Source organism: Physeter macrocephalus, chromosome 4, assembly GCF_002837175.3.
Source record: "Physeter macrocephalus isolate SW-GA chromosome 4, ASM283717v5, whole genome shotgun sequence".
NCBI lineage: Eukaryota > Metazoa > Chordata > Mammalia > Artiodactyla > Physeteridae > Physeter > Physeter macrocephalus.
Window position 1 is genome coordinate 1,421,152 of NC_041217.1, and position 21,327 is coordinate 1,442,478.

Here is a 21,327-nt window from a genome sequence, read left to right on the forward strand (position 1 = left end):
GCCACAACTACTGAGCCCACGTGCCACAACTCCTGAAGCCCACGCGCCTAGAGCCTGTGCTCTGAAGCAAGAGAAGCCACCGCAATGAGAAGCCCGCGCACCACAACGAAGAGTAGCCCCCGCTCGCCACAACTAGAGAAAGCCCGCGCGTAGCAACAAAGACCCAACGCGGCCAAAAATAAATAAAATGAATTTTTAAAAATCCACTTGACTAAGGCTAACTGGGAGGAAAAAAAGGCTTAATATAAGGTAAATACACGTATTTAAAATAAAAATAAACGAGTGTCTAATTTTGCTATAAGCTTTCACAGAACTTCAGTTACACATGGTCACTTTTACGTCTGTGAAATAGTTGGCATTTTGGTAATCAATTAGAGAAAGAATTTCATCGGTTAGTAATTAAAACCACTGGTACAGTTTACATTCTTGTAAATAACGCTCATTTATTTTTTGCTTTGGAGACCTGATATAACAGCTGTTGAATATTTTGAATCGTGGGCTTCAGAGATGAGATCATACAAAGCAACGTACATGAAAACTCTATGTCAGCGGTGAAAACTGTACAATATTGTTCGTGGGAACTACTGAAGGCACCTGGCTTTATGCAGTGGCCTTCGGGAAGGGCCTCAGCTGCTCTCTAGGTCTGCCTCGTTACATGACAGCTCTGCCCTAAGCAGCTCAGAGACACAACAGGTTAAACACTCATTCCCTGCATGTTTTACAGAATTTGGCCTGGGACGCAGCGGGCCAGCTGGCTGAAGGGAGCTCATGCTACTCACCAGAGTCGCGTCACCCCCCACTGCCACCCGAGTAGGTATTTTTCCCTCCTTCTTGATCTCTCTCTCTTCTTTAATATTTTTTGAGGGAAGGGGTGGGGATGGGGAGAAATATGGGAAAACACAAGAACGTGGCACCAGGGAAAGCAGCTGGCCCGTCGGGAGGCACAGTAAGCCCAGCGGGTGTCGGGCAGGGCACTGGCAGCGGAAGAACCCAGAGTTACGGCGGAGGCGAGTCCTCTAGTGGGTCTGCACTTCCCGCGTGGGGTTGGTTCCCCGCAGAAAGAAAACTCTGCTTTTATAATGGAAGCCGATGGAGAATTTGTTCTGCTTTAGGGAAAATATAGAAAGATTTTTTTGGTTCTTCATTTCCAGACATCTTTATAGTAACTCACCCCTTTATTTCTTATCAGTGTCCTTATTATGAGCGATCAACAGATCATGGTACTGTAACAATCACAAAACCTACTAGGTTTAAAAACAAATGTAACAAGCCCCTTTATGGTTTAAGGGCAAGTTCAAATTACAGATTAAAGCCGAGCCATAATTTGAGTGGCTTCTGAGCAACAATGTTAAAAACTCAGACTCTTAACAGGGAACAAAAGCTAGGGATGGGGGTAAAAGATGCAAAGAGAGGAAAGTGGGAAAACAGTTAAAGCTAAAAGTTCCACAGCATAAGCCGTGGAATGCAGGGCTATTCTCGCCACCTCCTTTTCCTCCCCTACACCATGTCTGTCACAGAGAATTTAATGGCTTTAAACGTTGAGAGAGAATTTATCAAGGCTAGACTAGGAAACAGCAACAGGCTTCCCTGTAAAAGAATAAGCAGGCGAGGCTATCTGAACGCTCCATCCTGCTTGTTTACGGGAACTCCGATCACCTCCTTGCGGACGAGCGTCGCGGGGCTGGACGAAGGAGGGCTTCACGACCTCAAACCACCAGAAGAGCTCCGCCATGAACACCAGGTAGTTACTCTGTGCGAGAGGCAAGAAGTTAGGAGAGAAAGCAGGTAACGCCCGACCAGAAGCAATGACAGAGAGTTACCTATTAAAACACAGCTCGAAATAGCATTCACCCATCAAAATCTGTGATTTTTTTTTTAAAGAAATGATAAAGCTTATAATCCCTAAGGCTGTGCTGTGTGTTACCTTCTCAGAAGCTTTCCATTCTCGATTATATTTCTTTCTCCTGTATGTTTATTCTTCTCCTCAGCTGAGTCCTTCCTGCTTGGCTTTTACACGTGCTCAGATCTCTGCCACTGAACGCAGCCGAAACCGGCACCCGATCCTTCATCCTCCGGCTTCCGTCCACCCGGCCTGCTCATCGCTTCAGACTTCCGTAACACCGGCCTCTCCCAACAACCTGCTCTCAGCCCTCCTCTCCCTAATCCACTCCAGTCTGGCACTGAGGCGCCCTTGCTCTAAGCCAGCATTTGCTCAGGTCACCAACGTCTGTGTCACTAAAGGAAACAGACTTTTTCGTCTTCATTGCCCCCAAGCCCTCAGCAGCATTCGATACTCCTGATGTCCGAAAGCTGCCGCCCACACCCACCAGCTATCGAGCGGCCCCCAAGGGCGCGACTGCACTTGCACGCGCACTTTCTAGTTCTCTCACTGTGCCTGTCGTCCTCCCCACAAGTCTGATCAGACCCCACCCTGATTTCCCTGAACGGCAGCCACCTTCCCAGTGCACAAAGCAAACCTGGGGGTCACCGCGACGCCGGCCTCTCTCTCCCCTCATACCCGATTCGCCGGCGAGGCCTGCGGGTTCTGCGCCTCTACAGCCCTGGAGTCCACCCACTTCTCTCCACCTGCATCGTAACTGCCCTCACTCAAACTGCTTCCGCCCCGTGGTTAGCACACAGTCATTTCTTCTTCGGCTTACGAAGCCAAACTTTTCAAAATGCAACGCCCCTTCCCCCGCTTGCCCTTGCCCTTGGGAGACTGACTATAGCTGACAAGCGGGTACCTGACTGGGTCCCTCTTCAATTTCTCCAGCTTCATCTAATACCATATTCTCCAGGGTTCCTCATCTTACCCATCAGACTGTATGGTCAAAAGGACAAAGCTGTGCTCACCACTATATCTTCAGTGTTTAAGACAGTGCCTGGTACATAATAGATGTCCAATAAATATTTATTGAATGAACATATAAATGAATGAATAAACACATTATAAGAAAGGCCAGTCACTGGCAAAGCGTCGAAATGTTGATGTGGAATATCTCTGGGTAGTAAGATGATTGTGATTTATAGTTTTTCTTTATACTTATCTCATAGTATACTTTCTAAAACCAAAGTATAAAATTATATTTAAAGAATTGGTGCTAGGTTCCAGCTCTACTAGTACAGTTCACTGAAAGCTATGTATATCTCTTGGAAAAACACTGTTTAAGTACCCCATAATTGTCTGCTGACAGGAAATTAATTACTATCTTAAGAACCCTGGAGCTCAACATCACTAATCATCAGGGAGACGCAAATCAAAACCACAAGGAGATACCACCTCACACCGGTCAGAATGGCCATCGTCAAAAAGATAAGCGATAACAAGTGCTGATGAGGGTGTGGAGAAAAGGGAACCCTGGGCACTGCGGGTGGGGATGTAAAATGGTGCAGCCACTGTGGAGAACAGTATGCAGATTCCTCCAAAAATTAAAAATAGAACCACCATATGATCCAGCAATCCTATCTGGGTACATAAGCAAAGGAAATGGAAACAGATCTCTTGAAGAGATATCTGCACTTCCATGTTCACTGCAGCCAAGACATGGAAACGACCCGAGCGTCCACCAGCGGACGAATGGATGAAGATGTGGTGTACCTGCGGCCACGAGAAACAAGGGAAGTCTGCCATGTGCAACCACACAGACGGATCTTGAGGGCACTGTGTGAAGTGAAATAAGTCAGGCGGAGAAACAAACACTGTATGGCGCCACGTGCACGTGGAATCTGAAAAAGCCAGACCCACGGAGACAGAGAACAGAGCGGTGGTTCCCAGGGACTGGGGTAGGGGAAATGCGGGGGTGCTGGTCAAGGGGGCAAACTCCCGATTATAAAATGAATACGTTCTGGGGATCTAATAATTATAGTTAATGATAACTATTATATACATGAAAATTGCTGAAAGAGTAGATCTTAAATGTTCACAACAGAAATGGTAATTACGTGGCGTGATGCGGGTGCTGACTGATGCCATGGTGATACTCGTTCTGCTGTATGTGAGTGAGTCGAATCGACACACTGCACACCTTGAACTTATACAACGTTACATGTCAATTATACCTCAGTAAAGCTGGAAAAAATTTATTTTAAGCACCTTGGTAAGACAGCTGTCCTAATAACCTAATTGTACTGTGTCTGGCCACTAGATGTCAGCATAGTAAGAAATAACTTTCCCAGTGACTAGTTTATGAAGAGAATTTCTTTCTGAATTTACGATGATGAAACAGCAATAAATCTGTCACCATATTGCTGGACCGGTACCAGATTAATTTCATTTAAGAGCTCTTCTTTCCTTCTTTCAGTTAAGACAGTCATGAAGCTATACATCAACGTTCTTAAACACTGTAAATGATATCCAAGAATACAAATATACAGAACATAGACTAAAAAGTAAAAGTACACGTTAACTCCTCTCCCTCAAATCCTAAAAGTGCACTCAGAAGAAACCACTGTTAACAGTTCTGTGTTTCTCTCTCTACAGACCTTTCCCCACGCATCTGTGTGTGTGCAGATGTGCATACAAACAGAGAAAGGATTTTTTAAATATCTGTAAATTGCATCATGCCGTATATAATGTGTGCTCCCTGCGCGCTGCACTTATAACTCCTAGTGAGCTTTCCGCATCAGTAAGAGACCCCTGCCTCCTTCAAACAGCTACTTGGCAAGGCATCTCAAGTGCGGCCCCCCCAAGGGGAACTGCTGCCAACTCTTCACCACCACGAACAATCCTTACACGTCCTTCTGTGCACCTTAATGTGGTTAGAGAATGCCCGTCTGCCCTCTAAAAAGAGCACACCAGTTTACAAGTCCACCACGAGGGGAAAAGAGGGCCCACTCCCTATTCGCCACAAGCAGTTGTTACTCAAGTTAACAAATGACAAGGTGGCCAGCACCATGGACCGAGCGACCTCTTGCGGGCTTGGAGTCTTAAAATACTCATTTGAGGTCAAAACTGTGGTTCTAATAATTTAGCAGAGAACACAGAAAGTGACCAAAGTCTTCTCTGCAGATGATTATCTATTTTTAAAGTGCCTGATTTAAGAAAATGTCTTTGTATCTGGATCATGCCCAGACTAAGTTGATCTACACATCAGGGATATATGTTATTTACTGGAAGTCCAAGGTATACAACTTAAGCAAAGGTAACCTTACAACTCAATGTATTTAATGAGGTCATTTTTTTTCTTTGAGATCTCAGTAAAAGTATTTAAAAATTTTAATAGGAAGCGCCAGAAAAAGTATTAAGATAAATATATCTCCTAACTTCCATTTTGGTAAAAACGGCAAAGTGTAAACATTCAAAATCAATCAAGGTTTTTCTTCTGATGAGCTGGACAGTGGGGGTGGGCACTGTTCTGGTCAACAGGGGCAGGGGCTTATTCTGGAAACGCCGTTACCCCTGGCCCCGTCAATCTGCCTTGTGGTAAACGAGAAACGGGTACAGGAAAAAGAGAGAGACCAAGCACAAGCATTTAAAGCATCACAAGGCGCTAGCATTACTCTGGGAGGGGTCCTTCAGCAGCTTCTATGAGGTGGGCATCGCAAATGCAGGTAGGCCTGACATAAAGCTGTTCCCCTCAGACTTCAGACACATCGACTGTGAGATCATTTATTCCTAAAGCCTTTAAACAGAAGTGTTCACTTCAGGCAGGCGTATGAGAGCCGTGAAGGAGTTCTGCAGCTGCAGCTGCCGCTAACAACAAGGCAGCGTTCCCACCATGAAGTTCTGGAACCTGCAGCTCAGAAGCCATCACGCCTGAGACACGCGTCTGTCTCCACCACTAGAAAGAACGCCCTAAAAGGACGGGGGGGGGGGGTGTCTTTGTATTGTCTGCTGATTTATCCCAACCGCCTAGAACACTATGAGGCGCTCAGTAAACATTTCCTGAAGTAGGGCGCTAAGCCACGGCCCGAAGCTAAGAGGTCGTGTGACGTCCTGGAGCAAAGGGACAGGTGTACGGCTCATAAACGCGATTACTGCCTAAAAGGTTCATTTCCAGATGACCGTAACACCTCCTTCCCTCTTCCTTTCCCAAGGCTTTGCCTCCAGTCCTGGGACCTGAAGGCCCTTCTTCCCAGACGGAGTCCGCAGTCCTGCTGAGCGTCCAGAGCGGCCGCACCTCCTGCACGCCCCCCACAGGCGGCAGCATCCCTCCAGTACCCAGAACCGCTTACCGGCTTATCCTCTACTTTGCTAACAACATCAGAACAACGGTTTAATTCTGTCCTATGACATTAAGTTTAGCTTTGTACTATAAAAGAAACCTGTAGCTAACGGTGTACGTTTTTTAAAAATAAAAAATAAAATAAAATCAGCAGAAAAATCAAACAAAAACTATTTTTTCAAGAGTTCTTTTGCCTGAAATTACAGTTAATTTTGTAAGCTTAAAGCAGCTATACTGTTGATGTACCTAGCTATATGTTTTTTCAACAAACTTGAACAAACAAAGGGGAAAAGGATGACCGAAATACCTTTATGGAGGAAGCCGCGTAGAGCATGTCTTCCAGGCTGAAATGGCAACACTGGTTCAAATATTCTTGGCAAAATTCTTGAATCAGCTGCAGATTATAGAGGCTGTCAGCCAAAGACATGGTTTCTTTCAAGCAAATGTCTTCAAACAGGAAAAGAGCAAGGGTTAATTCTGATAATGTACATTTCATATTCATTTTGCAATTATTACCTTAATACAGATACACAACTACGTAGAATCTGTCTGACCCACACATGTAACGGCAGTGATCACTACACTGAGGCTTAGAGACCAAGCACTCCTTTACTCAACTGCTTCCTAGAATTATACATAAATGTTCTTCTTAAAAAAAGCCGTCATTACTTATTAAATTTACTGTCTTAAATATTTCCTACCATCTATCCACAGTTTAGAAACATTTCAATGGAACACTTACCTTCTAATCTGACGACACCAGGACAGTAAAAATGAATAAGGGCAGCTAACGCACAGCCATCCGAGCCGTCTTTCAACAAATTTTCTACCAACGGAATGCAAGGCAGTTGCTTAAGCAATGTCTGCTCTTTCCTATAACGAGCCTACATTAAAAAAAAAAAAAAAAAGAGGTGAAAATGAATAAGTACTAAGCAACATACAGGAAAAAAACAGTATTGTAGATTCCAATGTATCAGTAATAAAAAATAAAATATAAGTCAAGAGAAATGAGAACTACTCACTAACATCCTTCTTTTCTAAACATTACCACTAGACCTCACTTTACCAACAGCGCTTTGCTTCTGAAGCTAAGTACTTAACATAGCATTACAGTGCTCATTTATGTGAAATTCACTTAGCCTAAGAATTTCCATGTAAAAGCATCACAAAATGGATTTTGAACATTTGTTATCCAAATCATCAGTTCTGCTCTTTTGCAGATGATGAAATTCATTCACTTTAAGGTTAGACTTCACTTAGACCACACATTCCTACATGGAAAGAGTGACACTCGAGCTGAAAGAACGAGGAGAGGCAGCCGAGTTGGAAGCAGGCAGAAGAATGTGCAACTATTCTTAAAGGAAATGTGGCGATAAGAAACGTCACTTTGAGGAAATGGAATAATATTCAATACCATGAAGATATTCTGGCTTCTCATCTGAATGCTGAGACAATGCAAATAAAGTGTAATGACTCTGAAACTGACAAAACCCTCCTGGTTGAGGTTTCATTAACCAATAACAGAGCAAGTACAAGGGTTTCTGCTTCCTCTCAGAAAAACAGATGCAATTCCTGTTTTTTTAAAGACTGGCTGGTGTGAGTGGATACAAACTTGTAAGGCTGTAAAACTCAGACGTTACGAGAGCGATCTTAAGTCAGATTAGCTGGGCTCAAACCCTGGTTCTGCCACTTCTCAGCTCTGCGATCTTGGACAAGGTACTTCAGGGCTCATTTCTCGGTTTCCCCATCTGTGAACTGGGGATACCTAATTCACAGCAGCACGGAGGATTACAGACGATGATGGACATAAAGTGCGATGCACACACGGGCACACAGCGGGTAATTGCCAGAGGTCAGCTGCTACTAGCTATTAGCTCTCCTCAGGCCAAGAAAAATAATGCTGAAGGCTTGATGGAGATGCACACTGAAGTACTTTATTAGCAAAATTTACAATTATAGTGGTTACTGATATTTAAATACAGTTTTTTTTAAAGTAATCAAAACTAATTTTTCGGGGCTTCCCTGGCGGCGCAGTGGTTGAGAGTCCGCCTGCCGATGCAGGGGACGCGGGTTCGCGCCCCGGTCCGGGAGGATCCCACGTGCCGCGGAGCGGCTGGGCCCGTGAGCCGTGGCCGCTGGGCCTGCGCGTCCGGAGCCTGTGCTCCGCGACGGGAGAGGCCGCAGCAGTGAGAGGCCCGCGTACCGCAAAAAACAAACAAACAAACAAACAAAACCTAGTTTTTCTTCTAACTCCATCTAAACTGATTATATTTCATAATTAAAATACAATTATGAAATATAATACTTTCGTGAGAATAATAGAAAAATATTATAATTTACTGAAAGAAAAAATTTACTATTTGGTGGTGAGGTCAGATTTCCTCTAAATGATATCCCTCAGAAGAGCATACACATTCAAGGAGACATTTATCCCTATTTCCCTGTCACTGGCTACTCAAGAACAGGATTCATGGAACATCTTTTCCTCTGAAGATTTTCAGAGGAGCTTGTTTTTATGAATCAGTGGGGACGAGACATCTGTGTTTACTGGTTTTAATGGTATGTTCCAAACTCACAGACTGCCTATATTCAGAAAAAAAAATCACATAGATACACTACATAAATTCTTTAATTGATTACTGACTTTTACATAATCCTTAGAAAACGTCCTCATTTTGCTGCTGGCAGACAGTTTAAAAATCAGCCATGAAAAACGAGGAGAGAGGGGAGGAAGGGAGAGAGAGAGAAAGCAGTCAGCCAGCGGCCTCTTCTGGCCTTCGGCTGCCCCTCACACTTGGTAGTAAGCACCCTTCCAGGTCCTCCCTTGGGCCCGCTAGAAACAAAATAGGCACCTCTTGGGAATCCCCTACGTTGGCCGGGCTCAGGGCCAAACTCCCCAGATCTCCAGGTCTACCCTTGTTTTCGGCCCACGGTCTGAACTGGACTGAGCTGAGCGCCCAGAGTCATGGAACAAAGAACTGAATTGTGTGCTGTGTTGTACTGCACCCTGCCAAGGAGCACTGCCACACAAGGCACACAGAGACACACACACACACACACACACACACACACACACAGAGCTTCATAAGGCTGCAGCCACAGAGGCCCATGGCTCAGACCGATCAGAGATTTATACGTGGCATGCCGAAACATCTTCCTGAAGATTATACCCTAGAAGAGGCATCAGGTAAACCAACTTTTAATCTTGAAGTCACGTGGGACTCCCCGAAAGTTCATCTGCAGTTCACAAAGGTTACAGAGTCTTTTATACTTGAACATGCTCTATGCTTTACAAACTTACTGCTCTTTCTACAAATGGAGAAATCTGGCATTTAAAAGGGACATACTTTCTATCTTTCAACATTATGGTGCACTTCTAAGTTACATTTCTGTTTCTGAGGGTGTAAAATACTTAGGTGGTCTAACCCCCAGATGTCACCGTGAAAGAGATCAACTCTTCAAGTCAAACCAGAACTGAATCTAGCTCAGGTCCAGTACCGGCAGGGACACAGAATCCATCACTTCTTTATTACACAGAAAGTATCCTCTACAGTTCAGGCCAAAAGGAAATGATCCTTTCAAAAAGATGACTTTACAATACAAATAATTTACATGTGCAATTCATATTCACTTTTACTAACATTATTAAAACTAATGCAAATCTAGATCCATACTTTTTTTGTTACCTAGTTACTGATGGTCTGTGAGTACTGACAGACTAGCTTACACTTTAAATTATTTTTAAAGCTTCTAATCCAAATTTTGACTAGACTTTAAAAATCTTTCTGTTTTACATTATGATCAAAAATACCTTAAAATCCAATCTCTACTTGTGACTGACAGAATTATATGTAATGACCATAGCAGCAAGACATAAACGATACCATTCTACAATTACACTTCTGGAGAGCAAGTTGAAGAAGCTGTGCAAACTTACTGGAACCAATTTCCAAAACCATTTGGAAGGAGACTTCGGAGGAAGCAGCAGGAAAAAAGGGGAAGCAAAAGGTAAAGGGAAAATTCATCAGAAGTTTTTAAAATTAACAAGTTATAGTAAAGTTTCTGTTAGTGGAGTTCCAAGTTTATAGTTCTCAAAACATTTTTTAAGTGTTAATACTTTACGATTTAGCTTAAACTATAGCGGTTCCTAACGATAAAGACCACCACCTTCCCTCCCCTCACTCCTCGCCCAACGTGGATATGCGTTTTTAGGGTACCCAGGACATGCTGTGTACTTCAGCAGCAAAGAATTTTACCTCCCAGTTCGGGGGTCACACATCACATTAGAAACTAAATTTATATCACAAGAGGGAGTAGAAAGATTCTTGGGCTGGACTTGCAATCATTACAATTCTTAGACATTAGGAAGCCAAGCCTGATAAGGTAGCCTTCTTCCCAGAAGGAAAGGAAGAAAGACTGTTTCATAAGTGCACGAATAAAAGCAAATAACAATGTAGAACTGAACACAATGATCATTTCTTTTAATGACATAAAGAATTTCTTTCAATTAATACGGGATAAAAAACCAGTTGGCAATTCTCACTAGTATTTTTATAGTCTCTAAGGCAAGGAGCTACTAACACAAAGAGGATATAAATGTTATTAATTTTACTATCTAGGGGTGTTCCAAAGAATATAATTTTATGCCTTTAAGACGATGAATATACAATAAGCCCATAATTTCAGATAAAATGAGAATAATTTGTAACTATTTATCTTTGTATTTCCTAGCACAGTTTTTTGGCAGCCCTAAATAAATATTTGTTGAAGTGAACCAAACTAAATGGGGTCTGAGTTAAAATTCATATTCAACTTCTACGTAGCAAGTTTTTCCTACAGAAATTAATAGTAAAAATAACATTATTTGGAAAAATAATATAAATGAGGTATTTTCAAGAACTTCAAAAATCAGAAAAATGTCATCTCAAGAATCAGAAAAATACCAGCTTCCCACAGAGATAATATTTCCAATAAATTTTTCTTATTGTATCAGGAAGAATAACCCTAATAATTGTTTTGCACGTATCTGAATCTCTCGTTTAACCAAAAGTTTTTGGCAGCTGCAGTTCTGATAGCCATAAAAAGTCCCAAGAGCAGGAAGCCCCTGTGAATGCGTCAGGGTTCCCAAAGAATAACAGAAATTTCAAAAACACGAGTTTTCTTGTTTCTGAGACTAGAAGAATCCATAACACAGAAACTCATGATAATAAGAAATTACTATGGATTATACAAAACAGGAGATGAGCAAAGGAGTCTCTCGTGGTTCAAATTAGTCCGCATTTCTTGCAAAATACTCAATACTTGAACTTTTTACTAATTCAGACAACTCTGAAAGAGCTCCCAATGGCTGCAGCTGGAAAAACTGAGCAACAAGTCAATATCACAGATTGGATTGTAACCCAAACTATACAATACATACACAGGAGTCCATTATCAATACAAATTAACACAGACTGCGTTGTAACCCCAAGTACAGAGCACATACACACCAATCCATATTGATACAAATAAAAGGCTGAAGGATATAAATAAATGGAGAAAGTACAAATCTCACTTACAGAAGAATTCCAGAAGGTATATATACTCTTCCCTTCAGGTAGGGAGCTTAACTTCCCTCTCCTGGAACGTGGGGTGGATTTAGTGACCCACTTCCAAAGAAAAGAGCATCAGAGGGGGAAACAGAAGCTTTACAATGAAGGAGACCACTTTAAGCAAGTGATCAAGGTGGACACCATCAGTGACAAATCGTGTTCATGTCACGTGCTCCCTGATGTGATGTGATGAGATGTGAAGCCACCTCTGTGATGTTCTTCTCAAAAGGCCCACAGGCCCAATCTCATCACAGGACACAGGAGACAAACCCCAATTCAGGGACACTGGTAAAACACCTGGTCAGTACACAAACTGCTGTAATCTAAATAAAGTCTGTAGTTTAGTCAATGATAATGCACCAATGTTATTTTCTTGGTGTTGCCAGATGGGCCACGATTACATAAGATGTTAACACTGGGGGAAACCGGATGAAGCTGTACTATCTTTGGAACTTCTCTGTAAATCTAAAATTATTCCACAATAAAGTTGATTTCAAAAATAAATACACACGAAATTAGGTGAAGGTGGTCAAAAGGCACAAACCTCCAGCTACAAGATAATAAGTACTAGGGATGTGACGTGCGCGTGCTGTCAACACTGCCGCATGTTATACAGGAAAGCGGCTAAGCGGGTACATCCCAAGGGTTCTCACCACAAGGAACAAATATGTTTCCCTATTTCCTTAATGCTGTATCCATACGAGATGATGAATGTTCACTAAACCTACTGTGGTCATCATTTCATCATGTATGTACGTCAAATCATTATGGCGCACCCCCTAAATTTACACAGGGCCGTATGTCAATTAGATCTCAATAAAACTGGGAATGAACGAATCAATGAACAAATGAATAATGATGGACAGAAACAGATTATAACCCATTAAATAAAATAAGAATTCATCAGTTCATACAGATAATAGAGAGATGATAGGTAGATTGATAAACAGATGGGGTCAGATTTGCTTATAATAGAATCCTAACTAATAAACGTAGAAGAAATGATAAAGTTAGAGAATTGCCATTTTGTAACCACCATAGTAAAAAGTAACTGAAGTAGGTATCATCAATAAATGCTAAATCTAGGAGGTGGGGAAACATCGAAGAGGAACAGGATATTTACAGTCTCAAAGTACCCTCCTCTCCAATTACTTATTACGAAAGGAAAAATAATAGTCATGCGGTCAAAAAACCCAAACAATATCTTAACCAACTGATCAAAATTAGTATCACCTAGTAGGGGCAAATGGATATCACATGCCTCTGGACACAATACTGTGAAAAGGACACACTTTACATAGTATTCTAGGCTAAAAAAAGCACAACTTAATCTAACTATGAGGAAATATCAGAAGAACTGAAATTGAGGAATATTCTACGAAAATGACCTGTATTCTTAAAAAATGTCAAGGTCATGAATGAAAAAGAAAAGCTGTTCCAGTTTAAAGAAGGACTGTTCCAGTTTAAAGAAGATGAGAGATACAACAACTAAATACCTTACATGACCCTGGACTAGATCCTGGACTAGAAAAATATATAAAGTTCAATTGGGATGACCGACAAAACTGGAACGTAGGCTGTAAGTCTGATCAAAGCACTTTACTGACATTAAGTTACCTATCCTGTGGTCGTGTAAATGAATAGTTTTCTTCCTAGGAAATATACATTGAAATATTAAGGGGTGAAGGGGTGTGATACATGCAACCTTCTTTCAAATGTTTCAGAAAAATTTACACATATATACGTCTGTGTGTGCAACATGTAATGAACAGAGCACACAAAATGTTACACTGATGAATCTGGGTAAAGAACATATCCTTGCAACTTTTTGTTAAATCAGAAATATTTCAAAATAAATGTTCTTAATAAGTTATATTAAATCCATACCAATCCAAATCTTTGTAGGGTCTTGTATCCAAATGCACAAGACTATTGATCTATAAAGCTGCTGAAGAAATCTAATTTTTATAGTACTCTTAGGCAAAGATTAAAATCACGGTACTAGGATATCTAACTAATATATAAGTTTCTTCAGACCAAATCATCTTTATAAAATATTGCTTGGAGAAAAAAAAGTTACAGTACCATCTCTGAATTTTAAAAATGTTTAAATATACACATAAATGTGAAAGTTTATGTTTTTACAAGAATGTAAATCAAGAATAAAATGATTATATTTCTAGCCAAACCAAACAGTTCAAATGCCAAAAATCCCACTGTTGGGTAACAGAGCAAGACTTCATAACCTACTCTGTGCTTGGCAGGGTGTTCTTCATGAGGACCCCTGTACTTTACAGACTATGTGAAATGAACACTCACTTTCACAAAGATTTTAACAATGAGCAAAAGGATAAAATTCATTTGAAAATGAAGGTATTGAATCTATAACATGGCACAGATGAACTTACCTATGAAACAGAAAGAGACTCACAGACATAGAGAACAGACTTGTGGTTGCCAAGGAGGAGGGGAGACGGGGGAGGAATGGACTGGGAGTTTGCAATTAGCAGATGCAAACTATTGCATATAGGATGGATAAACAACAAGGTCGTACTGTACAGCACAGGGAACTATATTCAATATCCTGGGATAAACCGTATGGAAAAGAGTATGAATAAGAATGTATATACGTGTAAAACTGAGTCACTCTGCTGTACAGCAGAAATTAGCACAACATTTTGTAAATCAACTATACTTCAATAAAAGAGTAAATGAAAAAAATAATAAAAGAGGAAAAAAAAGAAAATGAAGGTATAAATGCTATGTTTGTGCTAAAATAAAAATGTGTACTAACCCAAATATTTAAGTGAAGCACACTCATTCATTCATTTACTCAATCACTCACTCAGCAAATCCTGGTTGTGAGGTTAGTATGTACAATTCCACGGGCCAAGTGCCGTGAAAAAGTCAGAGTGACGTGATCCAGTAGTGTCTGGATACCATACAGTTTGTTTTTCTTAAAGGTCACTTAATCTGTGCAGTTGTTTGGAACACAAATAGCATTTTTTTCCATAGAAACAAGGTTTACTGGATCCTATGTCAGCATATAAAACCCCCATTTAGTTCATAATGTGTATGCAAAACTACAGAATTAAATCATATATATAATAAACGAGGTTTCCATGGAAATCCTGTAACTTAGGATGATGCTGAACCTTATTCCTGATTAGAGCCAGGAGCAAAATGGGGGGCGGGAGGCGGGGGCAGGATTAAGTCCATCTCCAAGGCAAGGGTTTTTACTACTAAAGGGAGGGAAAGAGCAAGGGGGGAAACTGGAAGGAAAGGGCTGGGGGACTCGAGGGACAAGGCGGGGGCAGAGCTGGGGGGAGCAGGGAAGCGGGAGCAGATCTCCACTGGGGAAGGTGCTCAACGAAGACAAGAACCAAGCCCAGGGAAACCACTGTGATCCCAAAAAGCACCAGATTCAGACAGAAGCGTAGGTGGTCTCCGCACAACTTGCCTGGCGAAGCTGGTGGCGCACAAACCAGCTTTTCCCCTTTCCCTCCTCTGGTCTCCTCTCTTACAGAGTATCAGTGACTAGCAGCATTCGCCCAAAATGAACAGAAGTGCTGTATAATAGTGAAGATACTTAAAATAACCCAGATGGAAAACAAAGTCTCTGCATAAGATAATTTCTTATACCTCAATTCAAATGCTAGACACCATGGTTAAAGGGCTCTCATTATAATAGATTTTAAAAGATATAGGAAATATACTTTAGGTCTTAGTATATAACAAACACAAACACACACGTGTTCGGAGAAAAAAACCTCTAAAAGCCTGTTCAAGAAGTTAAAAGAATTAATCCGTGTTAATGTTTCTTCTTCCTTCACAAAATAACCATATGTACAACTTATAGTTCCTGGAATGTAATTTTAGAGGCTGGTCTTACTACAGTCATTATAAGGCTGATACATTGAAAACTGTTTTCCTGTTTCATATATTTTACCAAACAAAGGCAAACCCATTATTTTTTGCCAAAAGAATGTCAGAAGCTGAGCTCTAGTCATTAACAATTTTTCCTGAACGCCGTCATCCAATTAACCTTCATTTTGCACTGCTACTTACTTGGTATTTATGGAAAGGCTTTCTAGGGTACAGTTAAGATCACCAAAAAATAATTTGATGAACACACTATTACCGCTTCCCCAAACAGCACACACATATGAACAAAGGGTCTCAGAAAGGCACCTTTTTTTCTTAGGAACATGTACCTTTTGACCTCCTGAAGCTTCCACTGTGTGGTGGTCTTTCAATTTCTGTTCTTGTTCCATTATGTCTTTCAAATGTTCATTTACCTTAAAATATAAAAACATTAATTTGAATTTATAGCCAAATATAACAGTAAAATAACATGTACCTTAAAATGCCTGTGTTCAGATCTCTGATGTCAAATACCAGTACCACGCAAGTGAACAGAATTTCATTTTCCCAACCAGAAAAAAGTATTTTACAGGTGTTTTGTTTGAAATTCTAAAATTCATGACTTTACCAAATACTTGTTGAGTACCTAGTACATGTCAGGTACTAGTTGGAGTGCTAGGGGGAAAAAAAGGTACTTGATAACTTCCGTTTTAATGCTTGGGAAACAATAAAACTTTTTTCAGTAAAAAGTTTACAATCTCTTTTAGGACTACTAAGTGAAAATTATTTTCCTCAAAAACACTCTGAATCAAATTCTTTTTTTTTTAATACCTTCCTTGTCTTTTATTCTTTTCTTTAAAATAAATTTATTTATTTATTTTTGGCTGCGTTGGGTCTTTGTTGCTGCACGTGGGCTTTTCTCTAGTTGCGGCGAGCAGGGGCCACTCTTCATTGCGGTGAGCAGGCTTCTCATTGCGGTGGCTTCTCTTGTTGCAGAGCGTGGGCTCTGAGCGCCCAGGCTTCAGTAGCTGTGGCTCTGGGGCTCTAGAGCGCAGGCTCAGTAGCTGTGGCGTGTAGGCTCAGTGGCTCTGCGGCATGTGGGATCTCTGAGCCGGACCAGGGCTCAAACCTGTGTCCCCCGCATCGGCAGGCGGATTCTTAACCGCTGCACCACCAGGGAAGCCCTGAATCAAATTCTTAGGCTGTGATCTCACAGGCATGTCCCCGGATCATGAGTGGGTTTTAGTGTGGTCGTAAGGCCACAGTTAAAAACTACGTGAAAAATTTTCGCATATGGGAACCCCTTAGGGAGAAGGTCTGATTTATCTATCAAATTGTTCAAACAGCCCATAACTCAAGATGATTAAGAAACAATCAGTCTAGCGCAAAAGTATTTCTTCAGAATAGTTTAGACAATTTTGGATTCTGAGTTACTGATTTTAAGGTCAGTCCAGTAATAATAAGCAAATGTGCAAGTTAATTAATAATGGCATTCTGGAAAATCTGAACGGTATTATCAACCACCGTAACTCTAAACTAAATCAATAATTTTCTAACCTCTTCTGTTGCTTAAAATTCAGTTCAGTGCCTAAGAAAAAAAGACCGAAGAATGTGAATTTATGATAAATTTAACTAACAGTTACGATACGCTCCGAGGCGTGAGAAGAAATTTAACCAACACACACACTCATTCTGGTTTGTACTGTCACGTGGGCTGCCGTGCTCTAAGACCTCAGGGCACCGACCTGGCGGTGTAGACCGCTCTTCCGAAGAGACAGCGGGAGCTGAAGCGACCCGGCTCTGACTCAAAACCCCCACTCACAAGCCATGACCTTAATAATACCCTGATACCTGAGCCTTCGTTGCCAGCTGGAATAAAACCTACTTCACGAGAGGTCTGGAGACTATGGCTCTAAGATGCCCTTGAGTGTGGGCAGGGCCTATAATTTGTTCCTACCCAACAGGATACAGCTAAGGGGATGGGACACCACTTGGGCGCTTACGTCTGGCACACCAAGGCCCACTCTCTCCTGCTGGCTTTGAGGAAGCACGCAGCCAGCCCTCGAGCCGCCCTACGGAGAGGCCTGCGTGGTAAGGAGCTGGGGGCAGCCTCCAGCCAGCAGCCAGTAAGGAACCGAGGCTCTCCGTCCAACTGCTGGACCTAAGCCCTGCCAACAACCACGTGGACCCTCCACACCCAAACTTTCCAATAAGACCCCAGGCCTGGGCAACACTTTGACCCAACCTTGTGACAGACCCTGAAGATGGAGCATGCAGGTAAGCAAGGTCTGGATCCCTGACCCACAGAAACTGGTAACACTGAGATGATTATAGTAAGTAAGTAAATAACTGAGCTAACAGAAGTTTTAAGCAGTTACGTTTGTGGCAATTATTACAGCAAAACAACTAATACAGACAATAAAAGAGATAATGTATAAAATGTACCAAGTAAAGTGCATAATACAGAGCACAGACCCCATAAATAGAAACTACTGCCATTACTTAGAAACAATATAACCCCAATGTAATTCCAGATAGTTAAATGTCTGTAAGGGCTTTAACAAATCCTACTCAAAATACTTTAAGCTGATAAAATGGCATAAATCATCCAAAATACCAAACTCATGATTATAAGAAAATTTTACATGTTGATAATTCATTAACTTTCATAATAGGGAAATTACATGAAAAGTACAAGACATGGTCACTTCAAGTTATTTAACCTACCTGGGTACACAAGACAGATAAATGAGATAATTAGCTTAGTAATTCTTAAGCCAGTTCCCAGATGCTGGTTAGAAAGTTCTAGCACTAAAGTTGAGTCATGACATTCTTTGCGCAACTCACGGATAAAAGTTAAAGATGTGTGTGTATCAGATAGCCCATCATGACTTGGAGGCAGTTCACCACTGGAACAAGCACTGCGGACCAGTGAACTAGAGAACATACAACAAACAGCTGGCGCTGGCATATGAATTAAAAATAAATGTGCTAAACCGTCACATGCATTTTAAAATATCCATTAATTTTAAAATGTACACTAGCTTTTATTTAATTTTTTTCATTTAAAAATACAAAAGAGCCATGTGTATCCTTGCCTTAGTGTAAGTCTAAAGTCAGTCAATATTTTTTCCTTCCTCCTGAATGATACAAAAACCTTAGAAAGGCTGTAATTCAAATCACCTCCTCTCATCCCTCATGTTACTTTAACCTAGCAACATAGTTCTTCCTTTTTAAGGGCCTCAGAATTAGGCGCGATGATGATTTTTTAATAAAACTTGTTTAGATTTACCCATGTGCATACCAACTCCCCTTTTTGTCATTGCTTCCTATACCCCACCTTTTCCTCTAGGTTCCACTTCTTTCTTCCTGAAGTACAACCTTTCAGTACTTCTTTCTGCAAAGGTCTGAATGATAAACCACCTCTGAACAAATCTCGATTACAACTTTAGTCCTGGGCGAAAGTACAGAACTCTAGGTTCATCGTCATTTTTCTTTGGCACTTTGGTGATTTTGCCGCACTGTCTTCTGGCTCAGCTGTTACTGCTGAGATGTCTACTATCACGTTCCTTTGAGAGAGACTGTCTTTTATCTTTGTATTCTGCAGTTTCATTGCTATATATGTAGGTGTGGATTTATTTTAATTTATCCTGCTTCAAATTCACGATGGTTCCTGAATTTGAACGTCTATGCCTTTCGTCTATTGTAAAACATTTTCATCCATTGTCTCTTCAATTATACTCTCCCCAGCCTACCCCCTCCCTGTTAACTCCTTCTGGAACTCCAATCAGGCCTCTAGGCAAGTCTGTTAACCTCAATGTCATATATCCCATCACCTCAATGTCATATATCCCATCTCATCTCTCTGGGCTGATTCTGGGTAATTTCTTCTCGTTAATTAACTCCCCTCTTCAACTGTGTCTAATCTTCTGTTTAATCTTTTTATTTCAATGACTAAAATCTTCAATTTCTAAAGTTATATTTTATTCTTTTTCCAGTATACCCTCCGTGCTGCCTTATTCTTTCCTATGGCCTTTATTCCGAGTTTTATTTTCAGCCACTCAAGCATTTATTTTTGTCTTTGCAGACTGTTCTGCTCTCTTGCAGCTCTTGGCGTGTGGGCCCTGTTTGTCAGGCTTGCTGGCTCTCCCGTGTATGTGGCGGCCTCTCCATCATTTCCTAAGCGCTGGCTGTTGGTACTTTGGCATTTGTGAGAAGAGTGCCCCTCCCCCGCTGCTGGGGACTCCCACGGTTTGGGTGTAGAAGTGACTCAGAGCAACTTTACCTCTGCTGCTCTGCCAGGCGCCAGGAAGATACCACGGGCCTGGCCCTGGGCTTTCTGGTCACCTGTTGCCCCCCACCCCACGCTCGGTCCAGGAGGCCTCCTCCCCAGACCTGGAGGGAGACGCAAAGTCAGCCCATGACGACCGACAGGCCGCGTCTTCTCGCCAGGGGTTGGTTTAGGTGTGGGCCTGAGAACCACTCTTCCGGGGGAAGGTTCCTCTGCTAACAGCAGCGCCCAGAAGACCCTACGCTCATCTTTGCCGGACACCGTTATGACTGCACGTGGACGACCTCGGGAATCACCGCAGCCATCATAAAACCACGCGTGGAAGTGGCCCCGTGGCAAAGCTGGGACCCCTGCATTCCTGGTGACACTAACACCCACACGGCCCACCTCCAGGTGGCACTTAAGAGCAAAGACACCGCGGCTGGTGTGCTCGTTTCCACCGAGGGCGCCAGCTCTTGGTGGGTCTACGCAGAGGTCACGGTTCCAACTTCCCGTAACCGGCAAAACCCACGGCCTCATCAGGCATCTAGCGACTCTCAAGCCCCGGCAGAGGCTCAACGGCCCCTGAGAGGCCACCAAAGCCTGCAGCCCCGCTTTGTTTCTGGCACCCGACAGTTTCCTTTTCTATCTCTGATGCTCAGCTCTGTAGCATAAACCCTTCCAACTGCATTTTATCAAACATGTCCAGGACTTTGTAACAGGAAGGGCTACTGCTGAATCTGACACGCTGCCAAAATAACTATAAAATGTTCTGTCCTGGCAACATGTGTTACAAGGCGTCATAACGTCCACGCATCTTGAAGCATTTTGACGGATTTACCAATTATGGGGGGTAGGGGTTGATAGGGCCCAAACCTGGGAAAGTTTGTAACTTTTTCTGGGTTTTTGGTTTGGTCCTTTTTCTTAGCATTTTCTTTTCTTTTCTTTTTTTTTTTTTAAGTTAAAAAAGAAACACTTTCGAATTCAATATCAGGTAGTTGTAACTGATCTGTCAGTTTGGAAATATCTTCATGATTTTTTAAAAAGTCCTTACCTGATTCTCTCCGAAAAGCAAACTGGCCACACGTGAACATTCTAAACCACTATTCCTTCACTTACTCATCCACTCAGTCAACAGCTGTTTACTGAACTCCGGACATTATATTAAGAGGCTAGGGTAAAAGTATGAAATTAGAACACTCCCTAACACCATACACAAAAATAAACTCAAAATGGGTTAAAGACCTACATGTAAGGCCAGACACTATCAAACTCTTAGAGGAAAACACAGGCAGAACGCTCTATGACATCAATCACAGCAAGATCCTTTTTGACCCACCTCCTGGAGAAATGGAAATAAAAACAAAAATAAACAAATGGGACCTAATGAAACTTAAAAGCTTTTGCACAGCAAAGGATACCATAAACAAGACCAAAA

At 41.8% G+C, this 21,327-nt stretch overlaps 1 protein-coding gene across 7 annotated transcripts in view; it reads right to left on the reverse strand.

Moving 5' to 3' along the window:
• Window positions 1-21,327, reverse strand: part of CAMSAP2 (calmodulin regulated spectrin associated protein family member 2) — a 103,216-nt gene that overhangs the window by 17,239 nt on the left and 64,650 nt on the right. For 5 of the 7 annotated variants that reach the window (XR_008617000.1, XM_028488260.2, XM_028488262.2 and 2 more), the window contains 5 exons: window positions 15,970-16,053; window positions 10,102-10,134; window positions 6,907-7,048; window positions 6,472-6,611; window positions 1,657-1,750 (listed from right to left, as the gene is read on the reverse strand). Coding sequence is in view for 6 of the 7 variants with exons in the window: in XM_028488260.2 (XP_028344061.1) it covers window positions 1,657-1,750; window positions 6,472-6,611; window positions 6,907-7,048; window positions 10,102-10,134; window positions 15,970-16,053 (493 nt within the window). In the remaining variant the exon portion in view is untranslated. The remainder of the gene's footprint in view (window positions 1-1,656; window positions 1,751-6,471; window positions 6,612-6,906; window positions 7,049-10,101; window positions 10,135-15,969; window positions 16,054-21,327) is intronic. The other 2 variants (XM_024130658.2, XM_024130656.3) reach the window with 1 other exon arrangement.